At 46.2% G+C, this 24,664-nt stretch overlaps 1 protein-coding gene across 3 annotated transcripts in view; it reads left to right on the top strand.

Moving 5' to 3' along the window:
* The first annotated feature begins 19,044 nt into the window (after positions 1 to 19,044).
* Positions 19,045 to 24,664, top strand: part of SLC25A13 (solute carrier family 25 member 13) — an 83,746-nt gene continuing 78,126 nt past the window's right edge. The window contains exon 1 of one of the 3 annotated variants that reach the window (XR_013485034.1): positions 19,045 to 19,153. Coding sequence is in view for 1 of the 3 variants with exons in the window: in XM_020999968.2 (XP_020855627.1) it covers positions 19,139 to 19,153 (15 nt within the window). In the remaining 2 variants the exon portion in view is untranslated. Of the gene's footprint in view, positions 19,154 to 19,741; positions 19,833 to 24,664 lie in introns of those variants that run through there. The other 2 variants (XM_020999968.2, XM_020999970.2) reach the window with 2 other exon arrangements.

Raw genomic sequence — 24,664 nt, 5'->3', positions numbered from 1 at the left:
AGCGAGCAGGGATGGTGTTTGGAGAGGGCTAAATCATTGACTGTCGCTTACTATGTGGAGCTGAAGAGCCCTCTTCGATGTCATCGGCAGATTCCTTTACAACCCTCAGTCTGGCTGAAGAAGAAATTTGGTGAATTCTAAAGAACCGCAATGGAAAGACATCATGCAAAGTCTGTATGAGAGTCCTCCACACATGAAATGAGGGCAGTGGTAGGGATGTCTAAGTGATACCCAAGACTGGCCCGTCCTTTACCATCCCACAATTAATTGAAAGATGGGGGGGGGGCCTCTAAGCTCCATCCACTGCGCTTCTTGTTTGTTGAGCATGAAAAAGTATCTATCTGCTTAGAACCAAAGGCTGCCTGCCCCCCAGAACCTTTGGCAGGGTGAATTGGTCAATGAGAGTACATACCCATTTTTGCCTTTTGAGTGTGGACAGTGATAAGGTCCAAGTTCCCTCCTGCAGATCCCTGAGAACTGATCTCGCAGTGCCCTCAGAATGATGCCAGTGCCTCCCACACTGCCCCCCATATACTTTATCAAGTCTAATCCTCACAAATGTGGTAGAGTTCCCTTCAATGTATCCTCCGCTGGCCTGGCTTTTGCAGTGCCCTGGGCATTCCCCTGCAACAGGCAGCTGGCACTAGTAACACAAGGCTTTGTTGAAAGGACCACACAACTTCCCAGATGCAGTCTGGCCCACTGCTTACTGTTATTCCATTTTAGTGAATGACCAAAATTCCACACTAGGACAAGCAAAGAATAAGAATTAAAACCCTTGCATATAATATGTAACCATCTAGAATATTGTTACCAGAAGAGAAAGCTGTCCTGGTTCATGAAGCATCTGGATGCAGTCTCATCTTTCACCAGACTTCTGAGAGAGAAAATCAGAAGAAACTTGTCCCAGAGGCTGCTAGCCACACATGTGCTGATGCAAAGTAGGTCTGAGCGTTTGCAAAGCAGGAGGCAGTGCTGTGCTCACAGTGTTCTGGCACAGGGAAAAATGTCTAATGGACCCTAATCACTGGGTGATGCTGGGGAAGTGGTGGTGCTACTACGCTGATTGCCCACTGCTGGTTGTCATCTTTTGAATGCCTTTTTCTGGCACTAGAAAGAAATGCAGAAAAAGCCCTCAGAGGGAGAAAGTGGAAAAGAAAGTGATCCATACACAATAGAGCTTCAAACACCTTCCCCCACCTCCCCACTCCCCCCCTCCCCCGCCACTGAGGGATACACCCAGCTTCTCAAAGCCTCTTCATCCCTGGCAAGGCTGAATAGTCCCATGCTTAATAACCCAGGCTTAATAGCAACAGGAAAACGCAGCCTTTCTGTCCACAGCTATGGTGGAACCCCAGGGTTGGGGTTACACCTCGTCACTGCCCTGAGCACCATGCTGCCACCACGGAGATCTGGTGGTGACTGTTGCCATTGGCCAGAGTCTTGCCCAAAGCCTTTGACAAGAAATGCTTCACTCAGCTGAAAGATCAATTGCTCTGAATGTTCAAAAGCTATCTGCTATGGTTTGTTACAATCAACACGTTTTTAAGTGTTTGAGGGGTTCCAAGGAGGGGGAAAAACACCGACTCTCTTTTAAGACAAATGTTTAATAGGAATCCAGAAGGGAGTTGTAAGGTTAGCTGTGCAACATGGGTTAGTCAAGTCAATGACCATTTTCCAGCAGCTACTGTGCCAGGCACGAACGAGATACAAAGAAAGGCAAAACCACGTCCAGTGGCTGCCCTCCAGCTGCTCCCAGTCTAATGGGGAGACAACACGCAAACAACAATTTCCAGACCAGATTCATAGAGGATGAAATACAGATCAGCTAAGAGGGAAGGCAGTGAGATTAAAGCTTCTGCTTCTGGCAGGAGGTGGGACTTTAGCTGAGACCTGAGACGGGGAGGAAGCCAGGGGGCAGAAAAGAAGAGGAAGTGAGTCTGTGGCATGAAGGACAGCTAGAGAAAGAGCCCGGGGCAGGGACATAGACTGTTCTTGAGAGGGACACCAAAGTGTCACCAAGTTGTGGAGGATGTTGGAGACAGGGAGGAAGTGCTTGAAAAGCCAATCGTAGGATTAGGATGAAGAACTCTGAAAAGAGATTGAGAACGTTTACATCATATGTGAGACAAATTCCAAGAAAGAATCACCCCTTCACGGGGTCTGGGGTCTGCAGGGCCGCCATCTTCCAGTCTAAGTTTTAAGGAAGTGGAAAGAAAGCACAGAGGAGGAGAGAAGCCCTCAGGTCCAGAAGGCAGGAAGAGTATGGTGTCAGGTGCCTGCACTTCTTCTTGAAGCTTCAGGCCTTAAAAGAACCAAAGCTCTGAAGGCTTCAGGTACACAGGAAAAGAGGCAAGCGCCCCTTGGCAAGTCTATATTAAGGTTTCTGTAACAGATGGAAAATAAGGGCGCTTTAAAGTGATTAGCCAATGGCTTTGTTAATGTTCGCTTTAATTTTTTCTCATGTTAATTAATACTTATCCAGATATTTTATGATCTGCTCATTTTTCTAAGGGAGATGAATCCTGTCCTATGTTAAATAATAGCTAGCATTTTATTTAGAGGTTCGTTCCCAGGCTTAGACAGTTGATCTCATTGGTTTTCTCATTCAGCTAAATTGCCATCCTATGAACCCAGAGCAGGAGCCACACTACTTGTCCCCATAGTTACCGACTTGCACAAAATGCAGGCACTAGGCAGGCTGCCTCCAGGCCTGAAGACGGGTTTGACCTTGGGTAGATCACTCTCCCCCTGGGCCCCTGAAAAAAAGCAGCATTGCTGGTGATCCATCTCCACCTTCCTTCCAGCTCAGAATCCTAGGGTGGACATCAAACTGCCCACTGAAATATTATGTAATGCTGAAAGGAGATGCATTTGTTTGTCCATTTTGTAGCAATGACAATTCCAGAGGGGCTTCAATAAGCAGATTCCTGTGCCCCTTGTACCACAGATAGGGATGCTACCCCCCCCCTTCAATTCCTTTCCTTCTGAGGCCACGATCCTCAATGCCTTTCTTCAGCACCACCAGGGCCACCGCTGTGGCTTTCTCCCCAAGCTTTCAGGAGCACCTACTTTTTACAGCCCTCCTCTCTAGATTTTTAGGCTTACAGGGTTTGGCTCATTCCCACTCCTCTAGCCTACATCCCTTTTCCAACTGTCTCTGACAATTTCCTTTGGAGACACAGACCTGGTAAAGAGCCTCCAGTGGCCAGGATTTGGTGACACCTGGGATCTGCAAATCTTTTTTTAAAATTAATAATTGTATTTTAATCTGAGGGGGCACAATTCTGTCTTCCTTATCAGAAACTCCTCCTATTCTGTACTGGGTTATAAGAATACAGGCCCAGGTTTGTGTAGCCTTTCCCTGGTCTCCAGGTCACTGGGCTTGGCCGAGTTCTATGGCCTCTGCGTTATTGCCAAGGAGAGACTCTTCTACTACTGAGCAGCTCTGCCACCTCTCAGCAGCCCCTCCAGTAATAGGCCCCTTCCCTTTTGTACTTTTGGGCAGCACTGTATGCAATAAGCCTTCACAATCACTAAAATTCTTCCATTATGGTCTCTGGGTCTGGTTCAATTCCCATTAAATGATGGGGAGAAGTTTGGAGAGAATTCTACCGAGAAGAGACCCTCAAGCTCAGGTGATGCCAATTCCTATGGGAGAGCTGAGGAGCCTACTTCTGGAAGGGTCATAATAAGACATGTTATAGAAGTGAATGCCTTGAAGAGACTTCAGCCTATAACTGGTTCTGCTTTACTAACCCCACCACGAGATTGGTCACATCACTGAAACTGGAGGCATCTTCAAAATGTTCCTCAGCCCTTACTTTGTCTTCCCACCTCCTTTTCTTTGACTTCCTCTGACACCATCTGGTAAAAGCCAATGATATCTGGAGAGAAGCCTTTTTCATACCTTTCTCTCCATCAATCAATCAACATTTATTTAGTACCCTGTGTGCCAGGCACTATGCTAAGTGCTAGGGATACAAAAAGAGGCAAAGGACAGTCCCTGCCCTCAAGGAGCTTACAATCTAATGGGGGAGACAACATGCGAACAAATATGTGCAGACAAGCCATAGACAAGATAAGATGGAGATCATTAATAGAGGGAAGGCACTGGAATTCAGACAAGGCTTCCTGTAAAAGGTGGGATGTTAGTTGAACCTTACAGGAAGGGCTGTCAGGGAGGTGAGGAGACACAGCATTCCAGGCCGAGAGATGGAGGGGCTTGTTCATAGGACAGACAGGAGGCGGGGGGTACTGGATCCAACAGGATGTTGTGTGGGGGGGTGAAGTATAAGAAGACTGGAAAGGCAGGAGGGGGCTGGGCCATGAAGGGCTTTGTATCCTAAACAGAACATTTTGTATACATTCCTGGAGGTGATAGGGAGCCCCAGGAGTTTATGGAAGGGGAGGAGGGGAGGAGGTGACTTGGTCAGATGCACATGAGGAAAATCACTTGGGTAGCTGAATGGAGGATGGACCAAAGCGGGGAGAGACTGGAGGCAGGCAGATACTGCCCCGCCCCACCCCGCCCACCCCCAGCTATTGCATGATCCAGGCAGGAGGTGATGATATATGATTCCCATGTTACAGATGAGGAAACTGAGGCAGAGGTTAAGTGACTTGCCCAGGGTCACCCAGTTGGTAACGGTCTCAGGCTGGATTTGAACCCAAGTCTTCTCGACTCTAGGCCAGCGCACTGTGCGCTGTGGCGCCCCCTGGCTGCCTCTAGGCAGCTTATTTGGACTTTTTTTCACACTGGCCCCATGGCCATTTGCTTTCAGTTTAGGGGAAATGACCCAAGGTATAACTCGACTTCATTTGTTCCTCTGCTGCCTGAATTACTTCCTTTTTTGTGGGGCTGGACATGAGTGGGGCCACTCCTACTATGTCATATCCCCCCACCGATGCCCAGCGGCCATTCCTAGTCCCAGTGGTAAAGTGTTTTGCCCAGGGCCACACTACCAGGAGTGTGGGCCATGAATCCAAGCAGTCCTGACCACCAAGTCAACAGCCCATTGATGCATCTACGCCCACACAGCACTGGACCAAGGGCTAAGATCTGGCTGCTTCAATTCCCACCTTTCCCTTTTCCCAACAGGCACGTGCTGACCCAGGATCAAGGGGTGACCTGGCTAGCCCTGACAACAGCTGGCACTCATGGTACTTCTCATCTCTGGAGGAGAAGTATCTAAAGTCTGGGAGGAGTGAACATCCTACAAGAGCCTGCTTGTGTCCATTGGAGGCTTCCTACTCCCTGCCAAAGGAGACAAGTCCTCTACAGAAGCAGGTTTCCTCTATGGAAACCCAGAAGAAGACAGAACTCTATGTCCTGAGCCAGCCAGCCAGTGGGGCCTTTGAATTCTTCTGAAGGGCCCACGGGCTTGGAGGAGATGGGCAGGTTAAGAACACACCAGGTGTAATGGGTGATGAATATTCTAGGCATGTAGTTCCATAATTCCCTCATCAGGGCTGCCTTGTTACCCCTACCATCAGCAGACACTAATAATTAATCAACTGAAATGACTCTTTACAGAATAAACAAATCTGTTCTACATGAAGGATGATTATGTCTCTTTCGATTGTGAAGGCTTTTCATAACTAATTCATGCCCAATAGTGAGCTGATGATGTTAGGTGGTACTTTTTCCCTTTAGGAAACAAGATTCCCTTTTGTTGGTGAGATTTCTTTCTGCACTCGCTTTGACGATCAGTTCTCTTCTACCCACTTGCTGCGTGGATGTCATGCGGATACTCTGAGTGACCCAGCACACCCCATCAGCATGAGGGTGGGGCAACAAAGAACCATCCCCCTTTATATTCAGACAGAGTACCAGGGGAGGGTGGGCTCAGGCTGCTTCCAGGGCTGTCTGCCCCCATCTGCCCCAGCAGCCAGGGCCAGGGCTGGCAAACCTACAGAGAAGGCAGCTTGCCCAGTTGGGTGAGATCACGAGAAGGGAAACAGCTCCCACCATCCACTCAACATTTTCACACTTAATCTACAGGTGCAGAGCAAGGAGACTTCCTCTGTCTTAAGCATTCCACATTGCTGTTGCTAAGGGTGCGTTCAAAGCAGATCACTAATGGATTTGGACATGATAAAAGAGGCTAGCTCACTGGAAAGGTTGGTTACCCTGTGGCTAGAGTTCTGCTGTGTCTAATGAACTCAGGGAGTTCAGACAAATAGTCCAGACCAATTAAAACCAGGAACTTGACATTAAGGAGCCAAGCTGGGCCTGCCCTCTCTCCACTCAGATCAGTTCTTATTTCTCCAGTTCTATGCATGGACTTTCTCACCTTGCTGGTCTCTTAGCACACAATGTGTAACTGTTTAATCTCAAAGGGATAAATGGCACCCCTTAGTTATATAAATATGGAACAACTACAGATTAATAGAATTTTAGAGCTGGGGGGACCTCGGTGCTTGAACGAATGTCCAGCTCTCCAGGACCATGCTGGCAACCTTGCCAAGCATGGCACGCATAACTGTTGGCAGGGGTGTGAGAGAACGGGGAGGAAGTCTGGCTTCAGGCCCCTGGGAGTGAGGCTGCTGACAACTTCAGAGTGGTTCTACAATTCCGGAACCTGAATGAAGACATCGGGAGATGAGGGGTTGATGGGATTAGCACACTCTTGGGATTGGCAATGGAGTGGCTGAGGTGGGCTCAAGAAGCTCCTTGCTAAGCCACCAACGTTCCTTTTCTTATTTCTCTTTTCCAATTGGACCAGCTGATGGTTTATCTGGTTTTAAGAGATGTGTGCTCAGTTCTCTTTCTCTTTTTGCTGCCGGACAGACATTTTACACCCTAGGACTGTTCTGATTCCATTCTACAGATTTTGACATGACATGTCATTGTTACCATTTTCTTGGATATTTCTCTTGATTTGTTTTTTGATTCTTTAGGATTAAGTTATTTAGTCTCCAATTAATTTTAATCTTTTCTTCAAAGGCCTTTAAGGAGTACATTTTCTATTGCATTCCTGTCAGCAAAGGATGTTTTGTATTTCTGCCTTTCTGCTTTTGTTTCCAAAGGTACTATGCCACAATAACACTGCCAGTTTTTGTAAAGGTGTCATATAGTGTTGAGAAATAGAAATGTTCCTGTCTATGTCCATCCACTCAGTAATCACCAGAAAGCTATAGAATCCAACTTTTCTAAAAATTCTATTCAAATCCTTAACTTGTTTCTTATTTGTTTGTTGCTAGATTTGTCTAGAACTGCCCGAGTTCCATTACTATTGTAATTTGACAGTCTATTTCTCTCTATACCTTATTTATCCTTTTCCTTTATGTATTTAATAGCTAATTTGTCCATTTAGTGCATAGATGCTATTCATTTATTGTCTATAATTCTATTTTACTCTCGCCTTGTCTAAGAGCATGATCACTACTCTGCTTTTTAACATTTCAGATGAAATATAATAGATTTAGCATCAGCCCCTCATATGAACTAGGGGAATCTTTATGTTTCAAGTATGTTTCTTGTAAATGACATATTGTTAGGTTCTTCCTTCCGTTCTGCTCTCCTCTTGTTTTATCCTTGAGTTCGTGCAATTTGCATTCACGGTTATCAGCCCTTGCATTTTCTTCCATCTCTCTTAGACATTCTTCTCTTTGTCCCCCACCCTCCTCTTTACAAAGAAGAGAGATCCTAGTGCTCAGCACCACTCATCCATGCTCGATCTGTCTTCACTCCTCTGTGATATTTTTGGTCCCCTCCCCCCAAGATCCCAATCACAGGTTCTTTCTTTCTTTCCTTTTAAAAAGCTCTTTATGATCCACTCTCAGAGGTTAGTCTGTTAGCTTTTAACTAACCTTCCCTGAATCTATTCTCTCCCTAATTCTTCTGCCCTACTCTTTTCACTATTTTCCTGTTGAGCGTGCTCGAGTGTGTGTGTGTGTGTGTGTGTGTGTGTGTGTGTGTGGTGTGGGGGTGGGTGTGTGGGTGTGGGTGTGTGGGTGTATAGGTGTGATCTACCACTCTCCGACTAGCTCAGAGGAATGTAAGGTTCCGGTCATACCCCCTTCCCCCACCCCTTCCTTCATGTTGGAAGTTTTCTATTTGCAGGTCCCATTTAGATGAGAGAGTAAGCTCCCCCACACTGCTTCCCATCCCCATTCTTTTTCACTCCCCTTTCCTTCTTTAGGATCATCAGAACATAAGAAAACTGCTCTACAATTCCCTTTCGACCCTGGTGATGTTAGGTTCTGAGAAGCTGCTTATTTCATTCCTCATCTGATAAAACACAGAGACTTCGATGACTCCTTACATAGTACATTCTGATTGCTCCCTTGTATTCACCTTTTTATATTTCTTGAAATATTTTCATGTTCTAAAGTTTCTACTCACCTCTTGTCTTTTCATCATGATTGCTTGGACATCCTGTATTTTATCAAAGGTCCATTTCTCTCCCTGTAGGATCATCCCCAGTTTTGCTGCATACCTCATACTTAGCTGTAAGCCAACACCTTTTTTATTTCTGAGATACCATCTTCCAAACTCACCATTCTTTTAAAGTGGTTGTTGTTTCTGGGCCTGGTAGCACATAATCCCTGCTACTGGGGGAGTATAATTCTGGATGAAAAAGAAGAATGTCCATTTGATGAACTGAAAGACTTTCAGGTATTTGTGACAAAAAGACCAGAACTGTATGGAAAATTCAATATAAATGACCCTGAAGAAATAAAAGGAAAATATTAAAGACTAATTATAAGGGACTAATTAAGGTCAAAATGTTTACTTCTTGTATATAAAATGTCATTAATATTCTTAAAATTGTCACCATTACTAGGATAGTTTGAAAGAAAAGTTGAGACTGAGTTGTGTATGGGATGATTCTAGGGGGGAAAAGGAACAATTATCTCATAAAATGGGGCATGAAAGGAAGAACTGATACAGAGGAAGCAGTGGGGAAGGGGAGGTCTGGATCACCGGATCAGGGTTGAAGAGGAAGCAATGCGAACATCTGGAGGGGAATAGAAGGATTCTAGACTTGTAGAGAGGTGAGAGAACTGGGGGATAGGGTGGGGAAGGATTTTTAGAAGGGTTATATAGATTCAGATTTATGAGGGTAAAGGGAGAAGATAAGCTAGGGACTTTTAGAAGGGAGTGTAGATTAAGATTTAGGAGGATGAGGGGAGACTATAAGGGAGAGACTTAGAGGGGTGAGTAGAATAAGGAATAGGATGTTGAGGGGAGTAGATAAGGTAACAGGGATTAGGTAAAAAGACAGGCCAAGAAGAACAGTGAGTAAAAATAAGATGGAGGGAAATTCACAAATAGTAAATATAACTTTGAACGTGAATGGGATGAACTCTTCTATAAAATGGATAGCAGAATAGATTAAAAATCAGAATCCAACAATATGTTGTTGGCAACAAGAAACACATTTAAGATTGAGATATATACACAGAGTTAAAATGGAGGGTTGGAGTAAAATTTATTATGCTTCAGCTGATGCAAAAAAAAAAAGGCAGGAGTAGCAATTATGATCTCAGACAAAGTTCTGGCTTAAATAGATTTAATTTAAAGAGATAAACAGAGTAACTACATTTTGATAAAAGGTACAATAGACAATGAAGCAATATCAATACAGAACCTATATATAACAAATACTATAGCATCTTAAATTTTTAAAACAAAAGTTAAATGAATTACAAGCGGAGATAGATAGTAGTACTATAATAGTGGGGGGCTTTAATCTCCCCCCCTTAGAACTAGATAAATCTAATGAAAAAATAAGAAAGAAGTCAAGGATGTGAATAGAATTTTAGATAAGCTAGATATGATAGATATGTGGAAAGAACTGAATGGAAACACAAAGGAATACACCATTTTCACAGAGGTTCATGGTATTTTTATGAAGATTAACCATATATTAGGACAAAATTTTATAGCTAAAAGCAAAAATATTAAAGGTGGCTTTTTCGTATTACAATGCAATAAAGTTATATTTAATAAAGGACCCTGGAAATATGGATTAAAAATGAACTGGAGCTTAAAAAACCTAATCTTAAAAAACAAATCTTAGAAACAATCAATAATTTCACTGAAGAGAATGACAATAATGAAATAACATATCAAAACCTATGGGATACATACAGCAAAAGCAGTGATTAAAGAAAAATTTATATCTCTAAATGCTTATATCAATAAAATAGAGAAAGAACAGACCAATGAATTGTGTATGCAATTAAAAAAAACTAGAAAAAGAACAAACTAAAATTCCTCAACTAAACACTAAATTGGAAATCCTAAAAATTAAAGGTGAGATAAATAAAATTGAATGTAAAAAGACTATTGAGTTAATGAATAAAACTAGGAGTTGGTTTTATGAAAAAAAAAAAAAAGAGATAAACCAGTGATTAATTTGAATTTAAAAAAAGAGAAAACCAAATCACTACTATTAAAAATGAAAAGGGTAAATATACCACTAATAAAGATGAAATTAAAACAATTCTAAGGAATCATTTTGCCCAATTATATGCCAATAAATTTAATAATTTAAGTGAAATAGTGGAAGATTACTTACAAAAATATAATTACCTAGATTAGCAGAAGAGGAAATAGAATATCTAAATCGAACTAATTTAGAAAAAGAAATTGAACAGGCCATAAATGAGTTGCCTAAGAAAAAAGCACCAGGATCAGATGGATTTACAAGTGAATTCTATCAAACATTTAAAGACCAACTAATTCCAATATTAAAATCAATTATCTAGAATAATAGGCAAAGAACAGATCCTATTATACTCCTTTTAAGAAACAAATATGATACTAATACCTAAACCAGGAAGAATAAAAACAGACAAGGCAAATTACAGACCAATTTCATTAATGAATATGGTTGCAAAAATCCTAAATAAAATACTAGCTAAAAGATTACAACAATATATTACAAAGATTATACATCATGGCCAAGTGGGATATATATCAGGAATGCATAGGTGGTTTAACATACGGAAAACTATTAACATTTGGTTATATCAATAATAAAGTTTTAAAAAATCATGATTATATCAAGAGATACAGAAAACACTTTTTGATAAAGTACAACACTCATTTTTATTAAAAACACTTGAAAATATCAGAATAAATGGATTTTTTTCATAAACTGATAAAAAAAATTATCTAAACCATCAGCAAGAATTATTTGTAATGGGGATAAGCTAGAAGCCTTCCCAGCAAGAGCAGGTGTGAAACAACGATGCCCACTGTCACCAATATTATTCAATATTATATTGGAAATCCTAGCAATAGTAATAAGAAGAGAAAAAGAAATAGCACAAATCAAAATATGGAATGAGGTAATAAAACTATCTCTTATCGCAGATGATATGATGATATACTTGGAAAATCCCAAAGACTCTACTAAAAAGTTAGTTTGAACAATTAACAATTTTAGCAAAGTAGTAGGATATAAAGTAAATCGAAATAAATCATCAGCATTCCTATATATCACAAACAAAATACTGCAAGAAGAAATAGTAAGAGTTATCTCATTTAAAATAACCTTAGACAGCATAAAATACCTGGAAATAGACCTGCCAAAACAAACCCAGGAATTATATAAACGAAAGTATAAAAATCTTTTTATACAAATAAAATCAGATTTAAATAATTGAAGAAATATTAATTGTTCATGGGCAGGCAGGGCCATTACAATAAAAATGACAATTTTACCTAAACTAATTTACATATTCAATGCATCCCAATTAAATTATTCTATTTTTTTTTTACTGAAGTAGAGAAAAGAATAGCAAAATTCATTTAGTAGAACAAAAAGTCAAGAATATCAAAGGAAATAACAGGGGGAAGAAAAGGCAGGAAGTTTAGCAGTAATAGATCTTAAACTATATTTTAAGGCAGTAATTATCAAAACTATCTGGTACTGGTTGAGAAATAAAAAATTTGAAGAACATGGAACACATTATTTATCAACCTTATAGACACATGAATAATTTATGAAAAAAACAAGAGATAGAGAGCACAGTACAATGTAAAATAGATGATTTTGATTACATTAAATTAAAAAAACAAATGTAGCCAAAATCAGAAGGAAAGCAGAAAATTAGGGAAATGTAGACAGTTTCTCAGATAAAGGTCTCATGTCTCATATACAAAGAATTTTGTCAAATCTATAAGAACGAGTCATTACTCAATTGATAAATGGTCAAAGGACATGAATAGGCAGTTTTCCAATGAAGAAATCCAAATAATTTATAGTCATATGAAAAAATGCTATAAATCATTATTGATTAGGAAAATAAAAATTAAAACAACCATGTGATATCATCTTACACCCATCAGATTGGCTAAAATGATTGAAGGTAAAAGTAATAAATTAACCAAAGGTAAAGGAGGGCATGTGGAGAAATTGGGACACATTCATTGTTGGTGGAATTGTGAACTGATCCAATCATTTTGGAGAATGATCTGGAATTATGCCCAAAGAGCTATTAAACTGCCTATACCCTTTGACCCAGCAATACCACTACTAGGTTTATTTCCAAAGGTAATTAGGGAAAAAGGAAAAGAACCGATATGTTCTAAAATATTTATAGCAGCTTTCTTTGTGGTGGTAAAGAACTGGAAATTATGAGGATGCTTGTCAATTGAGGAATGGCTGAACAAGTTGTGGTATATGATTGTGATGGAATACCACTGTGGTATAAGAAATAATAAGCTTGATGATATTAGAAAAATATGTATAAACTTGCAAGAAATAATGAAGAGCGAAATGAGCAGAACCAAGAAAACATTGTATACAGTAACAGCAATATTGTTTAAAGAACAATTTTGAGTGAATAAATCATTTTGACTATTATAAATACCCAAATTAACTACAAAGGACATATGAAGAAGATACTATCTGCATCCAAGAAAGAAGTGATAAACAGAAGTATGAGTAGAATTATATATATACATATACACATTTGTGTCTAATGGTACCATCTCTAGGGCAGGGAGGAGAAACAAAAAGACAAAAAGAAATTATATAACTTTATTAAATATTTTAAAGGAATAGCAAGTTGTACATAATAGATTTGCAATCTCATGTGCAATCATCTTTTTTTATTATACTATGTTATGGAAATGCTTGCTTTAGTCCATAAATTAAAAATAAAATAAATTAAACATTAAAAAATACATTTTAAAAATACTGGAAGCAGAGGCTGCTGGGTCTCTTGAATTTGGGAATTCTGGGCTAGAGAAGGGCCAAAGCTAATCATGAGTCCTCATTGAGTCTGGCACCAATATGCTGAGCCCCTGTGAGGAGAGGATCATTAGGCTGCCCAAATCAGAAAAGCAGAGCAGTTTAAAGCCTCCATGCTGATCAGCATCAGGATCAGGCACACGAGTGGCTGGTACACTTCCAGCTCTGAATTAAGGGTAGAGTCAGAATTAGAGGAGACCCAGCCTCAAAACAAACACATGTATATACACACACACATACATACATCCATGAGGGTACTGCCAAAACTTATATGACCCTAACTGTGCTTCCTTGGTCCTCAAATTCTTTTGTTCTGGCTGTTGGAAGTATTTTTTTGTTTGTTTTGACCTGGAAAGTCAGCATTTTGGCAGTGATGTTCTTGGCAGTTTTCATTTTGGGGTTTCTTTTAGCAGGTTTCTGGTGGATTCTCCTATTTCACTTTTTCTTTTGGTTCTAAGAGATCTGGGCTATTTTCTTTCACGATTCACAAAATGATGTCTAGGTCTTTTTTTTTTGGTCATAGTTTGCAGGTAGTCCAATGATACTTAAGTTGTTTCTTTTGGATATGTTTTCTAAGTCAGTTGTTGTGAATATTTTACTTTCTTCCACGTTTTCAGTCTTTTGGCTTGGTTTTAATATTTCTTATTATATCATGGAGCCATTTATTTCTGTTTGGTCTTCTTGGGCAACATCGTGTAGCTCTTGAACTAAACCGTTAATTCTCCATCAAAGTCCTTCCTAAAAAACTCTGGTTTCTTTTCCATTTTCCCCCCATAAAGCTTGAGTTTCATTTATATAATTTTTAGCTTTTAAAAAACTCACTGCTAATTGACTGAGGTTTGTTTGAGACTTTGCTTGTAGCTGTAGAGTTACTCTCTCTTCCTGGGTTTGTGTCTTGGGCATCCCTGGTTCTACAAAGCCCTTTATCATCAGTATCTTTTTCTCACACTCTTCTGGCCTTGCTTACTGAATTGTGACTGTTTGTCAAGGCCAGATTCTGTCTACTTTTGGAGGGAATGCTGGGGTTTTGCATGGTCCTGGGCTGTGTTCTCTGGGATCCTGCACTTCCTTTCTCCAGGTACTGAGTGCTATGTTCTCCAAGTATTTCAGGGGTGGCTCAGGCTAGGAGCTGGCAAACTTACTATGTCTTACATGGTAGGATCCAAGCAGAAGTCTGGCTGCTGCCCCCCTTCCTGGTCTGAGCTTTGCAGCTAGCTAAGAGGCTGCACACATTGAGAGCAATGGAACTCAGCTCCCTCCCCTCAACTCTCAGCCACAGGGTCCAGCCTGGATCTACATGATGAAAGTCAGATCCTGCTCTGGAGTGGAAGCCACAGGGTGGAAGGCTTACTTAGCATGCCTTCTCTGTGCACCTTGCACGGGCACATCGATAGAAGGGTCTGCCCAGGCCTTCCCAGTGCTTAGCATGGTGCCTGGCACACAGCAAACACTTAGTGACTCCTTCCCAAGGTCCAGGCCTGTCTATCTCCTTATGCTGACCTGGGCCAGAAAAGTGATAGAGTGTGGTTTTCCTTGATTACCATTTGGTCTGGTGCCTTTCCTTGATCTTGGTTGGAATAGTCATGTGCAAAAAGCTGGGATGGACTGTTTCCTCTTGCTCCACCACCCTTGCCAGCCTCTCTCTGGGGAAGAAAACAATAACGATAACAAAACCCCTAAACTTTCTAACCACTATAACTACTCCAAAATGGACTGTGGTTTCAGGAGTTAATAGGCTCCTTTCACTGGAGCTGGGTAAGTATTTCTTAGGAATTTTGTGAAAAGGATTATAGGCCAGTCATGTGTTAAACCAGATGGCTTCAGAGGTCCCTTATCACCCTGAGATTCTGTGATTCTATATAGAAATGGCATCTATCAAATCAGCACATAATTATAAGCCTTCCTAATTTGTTACCTTCCTTGTTCTACCTACTCTTTCAATGAAAACTTTCCCCGAGCAAATTTGTAAAGAGACTGAGGCATGACCAAGAGTACCATGAGAAAGTGTATCTCCACCACAATCTGGACCTTTTGGACTTCTCCATTTATCTGCCATCATAGGAAAATCTCTCATACCACTAGCTGACTCAAGAGAGGCCTGTGTAAAGAGGAGTGACCTCCTGGAAAAAGCCCAGGAAAACTCTCCTGATGCCAGACCCCTTCGCATCATTTTCAGGGGCAGCAGGTTCCTAATTTTGTCTTCCTCCAGGAAAGGACTAGACCATTATTTCACAGATCAATTGTTCTTGAAGATGGTACAAGCCCACTCACAGATATGCTACTCTTTAAAAAAAAACTTTCATTTTTATTACAAATTTACCGATACACAGAGAATGGAAAACAGTATGTATAAAACAAACTGTGAACATATGTTACATACTTTTACAAGTGTATTAAACAACACAGTCTTAACAGAACTGCAGTGGTTGGCAGTTTCTTCTTCTAAACTGCCTTCTGCTGCTCTGGCGTATTTGGTGATGTTTCCTTAGGGCTTGTCTTGCATCATTATCATTACCTGCAACTCCCTGCTCTCAGGGAGGTCCTCCCTCATAACAAATGAGCATCGTTAAACAAAGCAAATCTGTCCTCACTTCTCACCTAGCACCTCTCTTTGGCTCATTTCACCCTCACTTTTCTGAAAATGTGACTGGCCATTGCATTGATCAGAGTTCTCAGGCCTTCCGTGGTTGTCTTCCCGAATCTTACCGTGGTCATTGGGTGTTCAGGGAGGACTGGCACCTCTGGAGTGAAGGCTGCTGAGCCCTTTTCAGGGCTCACTTTTGGTATCTACCTTCACCCAGCTCTCACCTGTGGCTCCAAGAAGCTATAGTGGGCCAGCAACCATACCCCAGTAAACTGCTTTGGCAGATGGGCTAAACCAACAGGTCTGAAAGCTGTTGGTGAGTTAGGGGATGTCTACCCCGTGTATGTGATGACTCCCCTTTCTCCCTTTTCTGTAATGGGGGATGAGAACAATTTGTTCCAATGGCCATGAAGGCAAGTGAAGCAGGTGCCGCGGTTCCCCTAGAGCTTGGTCAGGAATCAAAGATGCCAGGTCATCCAATGCATCCCAGGCCATCAGTAGTCATCTCGATTTTTGTCCTGCCACTGGACTTTGATGGATTTAGAAGAAAGAGTGAGGCTGATGACTTTATGCAGCTCTGCCTCACTTCAATCCAATTCTCTAGCAAGTCAGGACATCACCTGTGATGTCACTGGGCCTGTTGGAAAATGAAGGATGAACAGCAACACATCTGTGCTCATTGTGTCAATCATTCTGTCATTTCTGCTCACTTCCCTCAAAATCACTTCCTACAACTCTTCCCAGGTTCTCTGAATCGATCATTTCTTGGGGTACAATCATATTCCATGACATCCACATGCCATAATTTGTGCTGCCATTTCCTGTTGATGGGCACCCCCTTTTCCAGTTCTTTGCTAAGAATCAAAAGTGCTGCAACAAAGTATTTGCACATCTATCTACTCGGCAGATCTTTGCAGGCCTGGCAGTTAGCTAAGTCAATAGATGCTGACTTCTGGGGTGGGCACAGTGCAGTCGCTTCCAGAATGGCTGCATCAATCCACAGCTCCCCCAACAGTGTGGAGGTTGTACCAGTGGTGACTCCTTCAGGCCAAGAGCTGTGGAAGGGTTGATTAAGCCTTTCTTCCACAGAGGACCTGTGCACCTAGCTCCACTCTCTGTCCAGAGCTCTGGGCCCACATCCCAAATTGGGAGCTGTGCGTCCTGGAGACAAACCTGAACTCATTTTCTCTTCCCCTCCCCCACTTCCCCATTGTCCAGAGAGAGCTCCATCTTTCTGGTCACCCTCATTCACAAACCTTCACATCATCCTTCATTCTTTCCTCTGTCCTCCTCCCAGTCAATCAGCTGCCTAGTCTTCCCAAGGCTATTTCCATGACCTCTCTCGTCTGTCCCCCTCATCACCTCTTGCCTCTTAATTGTTCTTCCTGCCCCAAGTCTCTTCCACCTTCCACTGAAGTGCCAGTGATTTCCCTAAAGCACAGGCCTGGCCCCCCAGCCCCCTGCTCAGATCCAATACAGACTCCTCTGCCCTACATCTTAAGCCCTTCACAACCTGAAGCCTCCCTTTCTAGTTCATCACATGCACTAGGCAGCCCAGCCAGGCTGACCTTCCGGTTCTTTCTCATGACATGCCATCTTACCTGTCTTTATCCTGGCTGTCCCCCACACATGGAACGTTTCCTCTTCATCCTCTGCCTCAGACAATCCCTAGCTTCTGTCAAAGCTCAGCTTGAAGACTACCTCCTACAGGAAGTCTTCTTGGATATCCCCACTGCTGTCAAACAAAACAATGTATATATTGGGGTTCATCTCACCTGCATGAGATCCCTTTCTCTATTGCTTCACAGCTATTATTAGCCTTGGGTTTTCATTTTCAAAAGGAAATGGGAATGGGAGACTGATTATCAAACTAACAGTAACGTAAGCGTGTAGTGCATCCAAACAATTGCTCTAGGCTTTGGGGGAGATACTCTGCTCTGACAGAAGCCAACATTTACCTCCAGATGGTCTCATGGGAACCCTACAACAGGAGGAGCTGTTTTCTGTCTTTTCCCAAGCAGTCAAGCAGTTGATATCAGGGCAGACTTGCCTTATGTCAGGTTTCTTCAGTGCACACAAATTCTGACCCTTACCTCTGGCCTCCCCACCCCTGCCTCTGCCAGGATGGCTGGATGCTAGGACTTTGCATTCCTCCCTCAGATGATGATGATGATGACCTCAAGCTGACCTATCATTTCTATTAAATCTAGCTGATAAGGTGCTGTGGAGCAGGGAGGCACTGTATCCACAGAATGCTCCTTAAATGCTGGCTGTGTGGAGGGGGGTGGTGAGTGCCAGGCCCTTGCTTTCAAGGGTCTCCTCCTGAAGGTGGAGGACGTAGAAGTGCTAAGGACCCAAGGGAGAGATGGTGAACTGGAGGGAATGGGGGGCAGGAAAGGCCTCCTCTGGGGGGTCCCAGAACCTGGGGGGGAGGAAAAGCCTCATGCGGGGGGGGGGGTCCCAGTCCAGCGCCAAAACCTCAGAGAGGGAGGGAGGGCAGTGCTCAGGCCAGGGGGCATCAGGGTGGTCTCAGGGAGGTCAGAGGAGCCACACCATGTGGCTGGCAGCAGATGAATGGGGGAGGGGCATGGGGGACCGGACGCTCGCAGGGCAGTGCCCCCACGAAACGGGGTTTGGAGGGGCGGGATGAGCTCCCACCCCGTCTGGGATGCCCGACATGAGGCCGGGGCTCAGGAGAGAGCCTGGGGCTGGATGTGGGGACCCGAGATGCTCTGCAGGGGGTCCAGGACGCGTGCGCTGGAGTGGGGGGTGGGCGGGAGCCCTTATTAATGATCCCGCGCCCTACCACCCCCCCCCGCAGCCGCACCCAGGCCCCGAAAGGGGAGCCCAGCCAGCGTCAGGAGCCCGCAGGTCTCTGCTCCGTCTCCCTGATAGCACGCAGCCCCTCCCCAGGGCCGGGAGGCGGAGGGCACGGACACGCGTGGTCCATGGGAGAGGAAGATGGGCAGATGGGGGCGACCTCGGGCCCCACTTCTGAGGGGAAACTGAGCAAGGGGGGAGGGGCCTCAGAGCTCATGGGTCAGAGCCCTTGTTTCCCGCCCCGCCCCCAGCTCACCTGCTCTTCCCAGACCCTCCTTTTGCCCCGCCCCCCTAGGCGGCACATGTCCGGAGACCCCGCCCCGTTTACGTCACGTGCCCCTCCTCCGAACCGGAGAGCGGCAGTTCACACGCCTGCGGGTGCAGCCAATGAGCGCTAGCCCCGGCCGTTCGGCCCCGCCCCATCTGGGCACGTGACCCGCGGGGCCGACAGTGCGCGCGCACTCGCCCGCTACCGAGAACGCCCCCGGCGTCTACCCACGGCGAATCCTCGCGGAGCATGGCGGCAGCTAAGGTGATCGTGGAGGTCCGGGGGCCCACGTGGGGGCGCGTCCGCGCGGCAATGGGGCGCCCGGGGGGCGTTGGACGTGGGAGGAAACTGAGGCTCCCCTGCATGGGCGGGGCAGGAAGGGTCCATTCGCCTTTCTCCTTAGTGCTGCTCGCCGGCACCGCTGCCCCAGGAGAGACGGACGCAAGGAGGAAGGAAAGAAGCAGGTTACCCCCGCGGGGTCCAGCTGGGGGGGGGCAAAGTGGGCGGGGCCTTGAGCCCTTGGGCTGCTGAGCCGGGGACTGGAGGTGGCTGCGTGCCAGGTGCGGGTTGTTGTCAACAATGACTGTCGGTCAACAAGCATTGATTAGGCTCCTACTGTGTGTGTGTGCCGGGCAGTGGCCAAGCGCCGGTAGAGAAAGAGGCAAAAGATGGTCCCTGCCTTCAGGGAGCTTACAGCCTAATGGGGGGAGGATCACGCCGGCCACTCTGACCTACAGGCTAATTAGGAAATAATTAACAGAAGGGGTGGGGGAGGGGTGAGCCGGGAGGGGCCACGGGATCCGAGAGAGCGCCGGGCCTAAATGCCGGACAGAGGCCATAGGCAGCCGCTGGAGTTGACCGGTTAGGGGGCCTGGATGGAGGCCGGGGGACCCCAGGCAGCCCCAGCCCCGGCCCTTCATTTGTCCAGGCGGCAGGTGATGAGGTGAGAGCCTGGACCAGGGGAGGCTACGTTCAGAGTCGCAGCGACAGGGAAGTGAAATAGACAGGCCTTGGCCACTCGCACGTCGGGGGAAGGGGAGAGTCCGCCGGGGCTCCCAGCTTGGGGGAACAGAGGGCTTGGACCCATGTCCATTTGGAGGTGTGTGACTTGGCCGGTGTGAGAAGGTCATCAGGTCCAAGTGGGGCTGCAGAGATCCCTCAGGGATGTAGCCCCCCACCCCTCGCCGCTTTGGCCGATGCACTTAGATCCATGGACATGCAGAACATCCACCTAGTGTAAGGCCCCCAGCTGTCACGCTGTCATTCTTGAGCCAGTTTTTTCACCCAAAACAGTGGAAGTTTTCAGTCTGAGTTAGGAGTCACTCGGGATTTATGTACGGAGGCGTGCCTCCTGCCCCTTGAAAGGCGAGTTGGGAGTCCTTTGGGTGAGTTCTATGGACACAACCTGGACATAGATGCCATTCAGGTGGGACCGTTGAACTCCCCAGTCTCTCGGGCACCTTTCCCCTTTCAGCCCAAGATCCAGATAAGTAAGGAGGGCTAGGAAGCGAGCCCGGCAAAGAATTTGAGGCATATGGGAGGAGAGAGAGAAGGGGCCTAGAAGAAGGGGACAGAGAAAGGCTGGGGCGGAGCTGTTGGGATCATCTCCCACCAAGTGGCCCTTTCAGGGGGTGCCTCAAGGGAAGAGATCCTGCCAGGGTGGGGGTGGGTGGCTGAGTCAGCCTGGAGCCAGGGGCCCCGATTTAGAGTTCACATAACTGCTCTGTGGACAAGGGTCAGCCTTTTTGGGCTTGGACAGAATGTGGGCAGAGAGGTAGAGTTTGATGTAAGGGGACAGAACATTGTCTTGAGGGGCCATTAGAGTGGCATGGATGCCTCAGCAGCCAGGGATCAGAGAGGACCCGGCCTGTGGCCAGATGGGTTGTAGAAGGGAAGGTAAGTTCCCTTGAAGTAAGTGGGAAGGTCAGCTGAGAGAGAAGAGGCCAAGGCCACAGGAGGGGCTGGAGGAGAAGGCTCTGAACCCCTGGGGGCAGGGCAGGGGGGCTTCAGTCCTAGATGAAGAGATTTTCTTGCCATCCTGAGAGTCAGAGAATTTGAGGCCTCGAGAGATTCGGAGCAGCAGCAGCAGAAATTGGACGGTGGGTCTGAAAGGAGAGCAGCACAGACAGGGGTGACAGATGGAGCAGAGGGTAGAGATGGGTCTCCAGGCTTGTGAGTTGGAAGAGTGAACTTAGGAAAAGGTAGCTTCCAGGATCCTGGGGCTTTGGAACCCAAGGGAAATGGGAATTATGGAGAATTCACACCTGCCTCTGAACACCCCTTGTTAGGGTACAGATCAAGCTAAGAGGCTTTCCCTGACCCCCCTCCAGCCCAGTGCCTTGTTGTAACTTGGAGGGAGGGCACATCCGTGTTGGCTCCGTGCTGACAGTGCTACAGTTAGCCTCTTCTGTGCCCAGAACCTCAGAGGAGCTTAATAAATGCTGGTTTCAGTCCCCTGTCAGTTTTGGAAATCAGATCTACATGGCCTGTCACCCCTGTCCTAGTCCTCTTTTCCCCCCAGGGCTTTCTACAGGACTCTCTCAGTCCCCCAAGTGTGTGTTTCCCCTTCCCCCCAGTGGTCCTGGCTGCCGAAAGCTTCCACTGTGACTGGAAGGCAGCCTCCCCTGGCCCTGCCACTTGGGCAGGTGGGAGAAAGCCCCGCTCTGCTTTGCACATAGTAGGTGCTTCCTTGCCACTGAGTTGAAAACTCCTTTGTTCCCGTTTTACAGATTTAGACCCACGGTCACATTTTGTGTCAGGGACAGGATTTGAACCCAGGCCTTCCTGACATGGATGTAGTCCAGTCAGGGACTCGTCAGGACACCACCCCTGGATGCTGCTTTGGAGGAATAGTGAGATATGTGATCATTTTTTATACTAGCAGTTTTGGGATGGGAGGGGGAGCAAGGAGGCAGTTGGGATTAAATGACTTGTCTGGGCGGTGAAGGGACCGTCCATCCACACAGCTGTCTGGGAGCACGGTCAGAGAGGGGAGGTGGCCCAGGTAGGCATTTGGTCTGCAGGTAGGGCAGGTTGAGGGGACAGCTGGAACCCCCCTGAGGAATGGTAGCTGGGAGGTAAGAAGGGACTGGACGTTTTGGGCTAGTCTGTGGATGCCTCCTGTCCTGTGTTACGTTGCTTTTTCTTCATCCCTCATTTCTGTGACCCCTGGTGATGAATCTTTAGAGCTGGTGACCTTCAGACCCGTTGGCAGAGAGCGGGATTAAGCATCAGGTGGTGTTTTGGGGCCTGCCACCAGAAAGGGCTCTGTGAGCTCCGGGCCTCCTGGAATGACCTGTGTCAGAGGGAGTGGAATCGAATTAAGTGAAATGGATTTGAGATCAGTGATGAAGCTCCCCTTCACAGATGCAGGGTTGGGATTCTTGTGGCTAGAAAGTGTGGGGGGTTAGCTCTTGGGCTGCTCTGCGCAATGAGGATTTTAAGAGGGCCTACTGTGTGCCAGCCCAGGCCTCAGGAAGCACTTGACCTGCAGGATCCCTGCTGGGGGAATGGCCAAGCGAGTGTCCCAGTCCGTGTTGCCCCTTTGGAGCGGCGACTCCTTCAGATGAACGCTAAACACCTCTCCCATGCCCCAGCCGGAGCAGCAGCCTGGGAAGGAAGCGGCCCCAGGGGGCTCCCTGCCATGCCCAGCTCTGCTCCATCCAGCCAAGACTCCTGGGCTGGGGGCCATGGCAGCAGTGCCACGCAGCATCCAGAACGTCCTTGTTTGCAGTAGCACCCTTTCCAGGATGAGCGAGGTGTGCCATGGTGTCTAGAGCTCTGGGCCTGAAGTCAGGAAGATCCGAGTTCAGATGTGGCCTGAGATGCTGACTGCCATGTGACCTGGGCAAAGCATCTCACCTCTGTCTGCCTCCATGTGCTCATCTGTAAGCCCCTACCGCCCAGGGAGGTTTGTGAGGATCAAGGGAGGTCATAATTGTAACGCGCTTGGTCCGGTGCTCGGCGCTCAGTAGGGGCCGTGTAAATGTCTATTTCCTTCCCCCTTCCTCCTCGCTCCCTCTGTGTCCTGGTCAGATCTCATCCGGAGCCTTCCTCCAACTCTGGGTGCTGCTGTTTGGCAAAGACGTTGAAAAGCAGGAGAATGTCCAGAGGAGGGCAGGAGCCCCCCGGCAGCGCCTGCTCTCCCCCAGTAGAACAGGAGTTCCTTGAGGACCTGGCCACTTTGTGGTTTAGCACAGAGTAGGCACTTAATAGGCCATAGGGCTGCTAGGTGGTGCCATAGTGCACAGAGTGGAGGGCCTGATCTGACTCCTCTTCCGGAGTTCAAATTCTTACCTTGGACACTTTGTGTGTGTGACCCTGGGCAGGTCACTTCACCCAGTTCCTCATCTGTAAAGTGGGCTGGAGAAGAAATGTCAAACTCACTCCAGTATCTCTGCCAAGAACATCCCAAATGGGGTCACAGAGCGTCAGACATGACTGAAAAATGCCTCAGCCGTCCAACACAGGGGCTTGATAAATGCTGATCCCTCTTCCCTCCCTGTTACCCTAAGAGGGGTTAGGCTTGTTCAGCCCAGGGGACAGAGCTGGGATCGTGAAGGATGTTTGGGCTTAATAATGTCTTAGCCAAGTGGGCTGGGGGAGAAGGCGCCAAGCTGGGTGATGGAGTTGGCGGGGAGTTCCATTCCAATGAGGCGGAGATGGGGGCGCTCTTGGGGGGCTCTCATGGCTGCCTTTGTCGGAACATTTTATTGTCTCCAGCTTCAGAGATCCTTCTCCCTGTCTGACCATACGGAAGTGAAAGCAGGCATGTTAGTTCTGGTGTCTTTGCCCCTGGAATATTTCCCATCGTCCCCCTCCAACCCCGACTCGGTTTCTGGGCTCCCTCACCTGTGGGTACCATCCCCCTTCCTTTTAGACTCTACTCAGCAGCTGATAGAAAAATCCTTCCTGTCACTCACGCGATGAGTCAGTGCTCTCCATTGCCACCCACATCCAGGCTCATTCAGTAGCCCTACCTCCTAAGGCCATGCTGCCCCAGTGTGTCACCCCAGTCCTGGCTGGTGGGTGGCGTGCTCTGCCCTACATCCTCCTTTCTTCTCCCAAGCTTTCTCTCCCTCAGCAGGGAAGCCTTGGGTATACAGGCTGGTGCTTCCTCCGACACCTGGGAAGGGAGGGCCTTCTTCTCATTCTGAACTTGCATATTCATTCCTGTACTACCTTGATCTCTTATCTGATCAGTCTTTTTTCCTTTTAAGCAATAGCTTTTATGACGACTTTTGTTTTTGCTTCACCTACATTCCTCCTATCTCTGGCCCTTCCTGTGCCAAAGAGCCATCCTTTAAAGGAGAGGGGAGAGAAAGAATTCAGATCAACACTGTATTGAAAATAAAAATCCCACTCTAAAAAGAGTATTCCAAACCCCAAGCTTAGGCCTCCTTCCCCTAGCATGCCTCTTGGGGTTTTGGAATCTTCACACCATTTCCCTTGTTTGGGTACATTGTTTGTACACTGTTTTCCTTGCTCTGCTGACTTCACTGCATCCTCGCACCCAAGTCTTTCCGTGCTTTAGACTTTGGTCACGGTTCTTGCCCTGTTGCTGGGCACCTACTTGGTTTCCAGGCATTTGCTGCCCTTGGTATCTTAGTGGCTAGAAAGCCGCCTCTCTGTCATTGAGCTCCTTGGAGTCTCTGGGTCAAAGGTGGTAGACAGACGAGTTAGCTTTCCAGAATGGTTGTGTTGATTCACAGCTCCACTAACAGTGCACCAGCGTGTTCTTCTCATGACTTGCCGTTTTTGCCAGTTTGCTGGGTG

Source organism: Phascolarctos cinereus, unplaced genomic scaffold (genome assembly GCF_003287225.1).
Source record: "Phascolarctos cinereus isolate Bilbo 61053 unplaced genomic scaffold, phaCin_HiC Scaffold_1;HRSCAF=81, whole genome shotgun sequence".
In the NCBI taxonomy this organism is placed as follows: Eukaryota; Metazoa; Chordata; class Mammalia; order Diprotodontia; family Phascolarctidae; genus Phascolarctos; species Phascolarctos cinereus.
The sequence above is the reverse complement of the archived record's forward strand: the minus strand, read 5'-3'. Positions and strand labels throughout refer to the sequence as shown.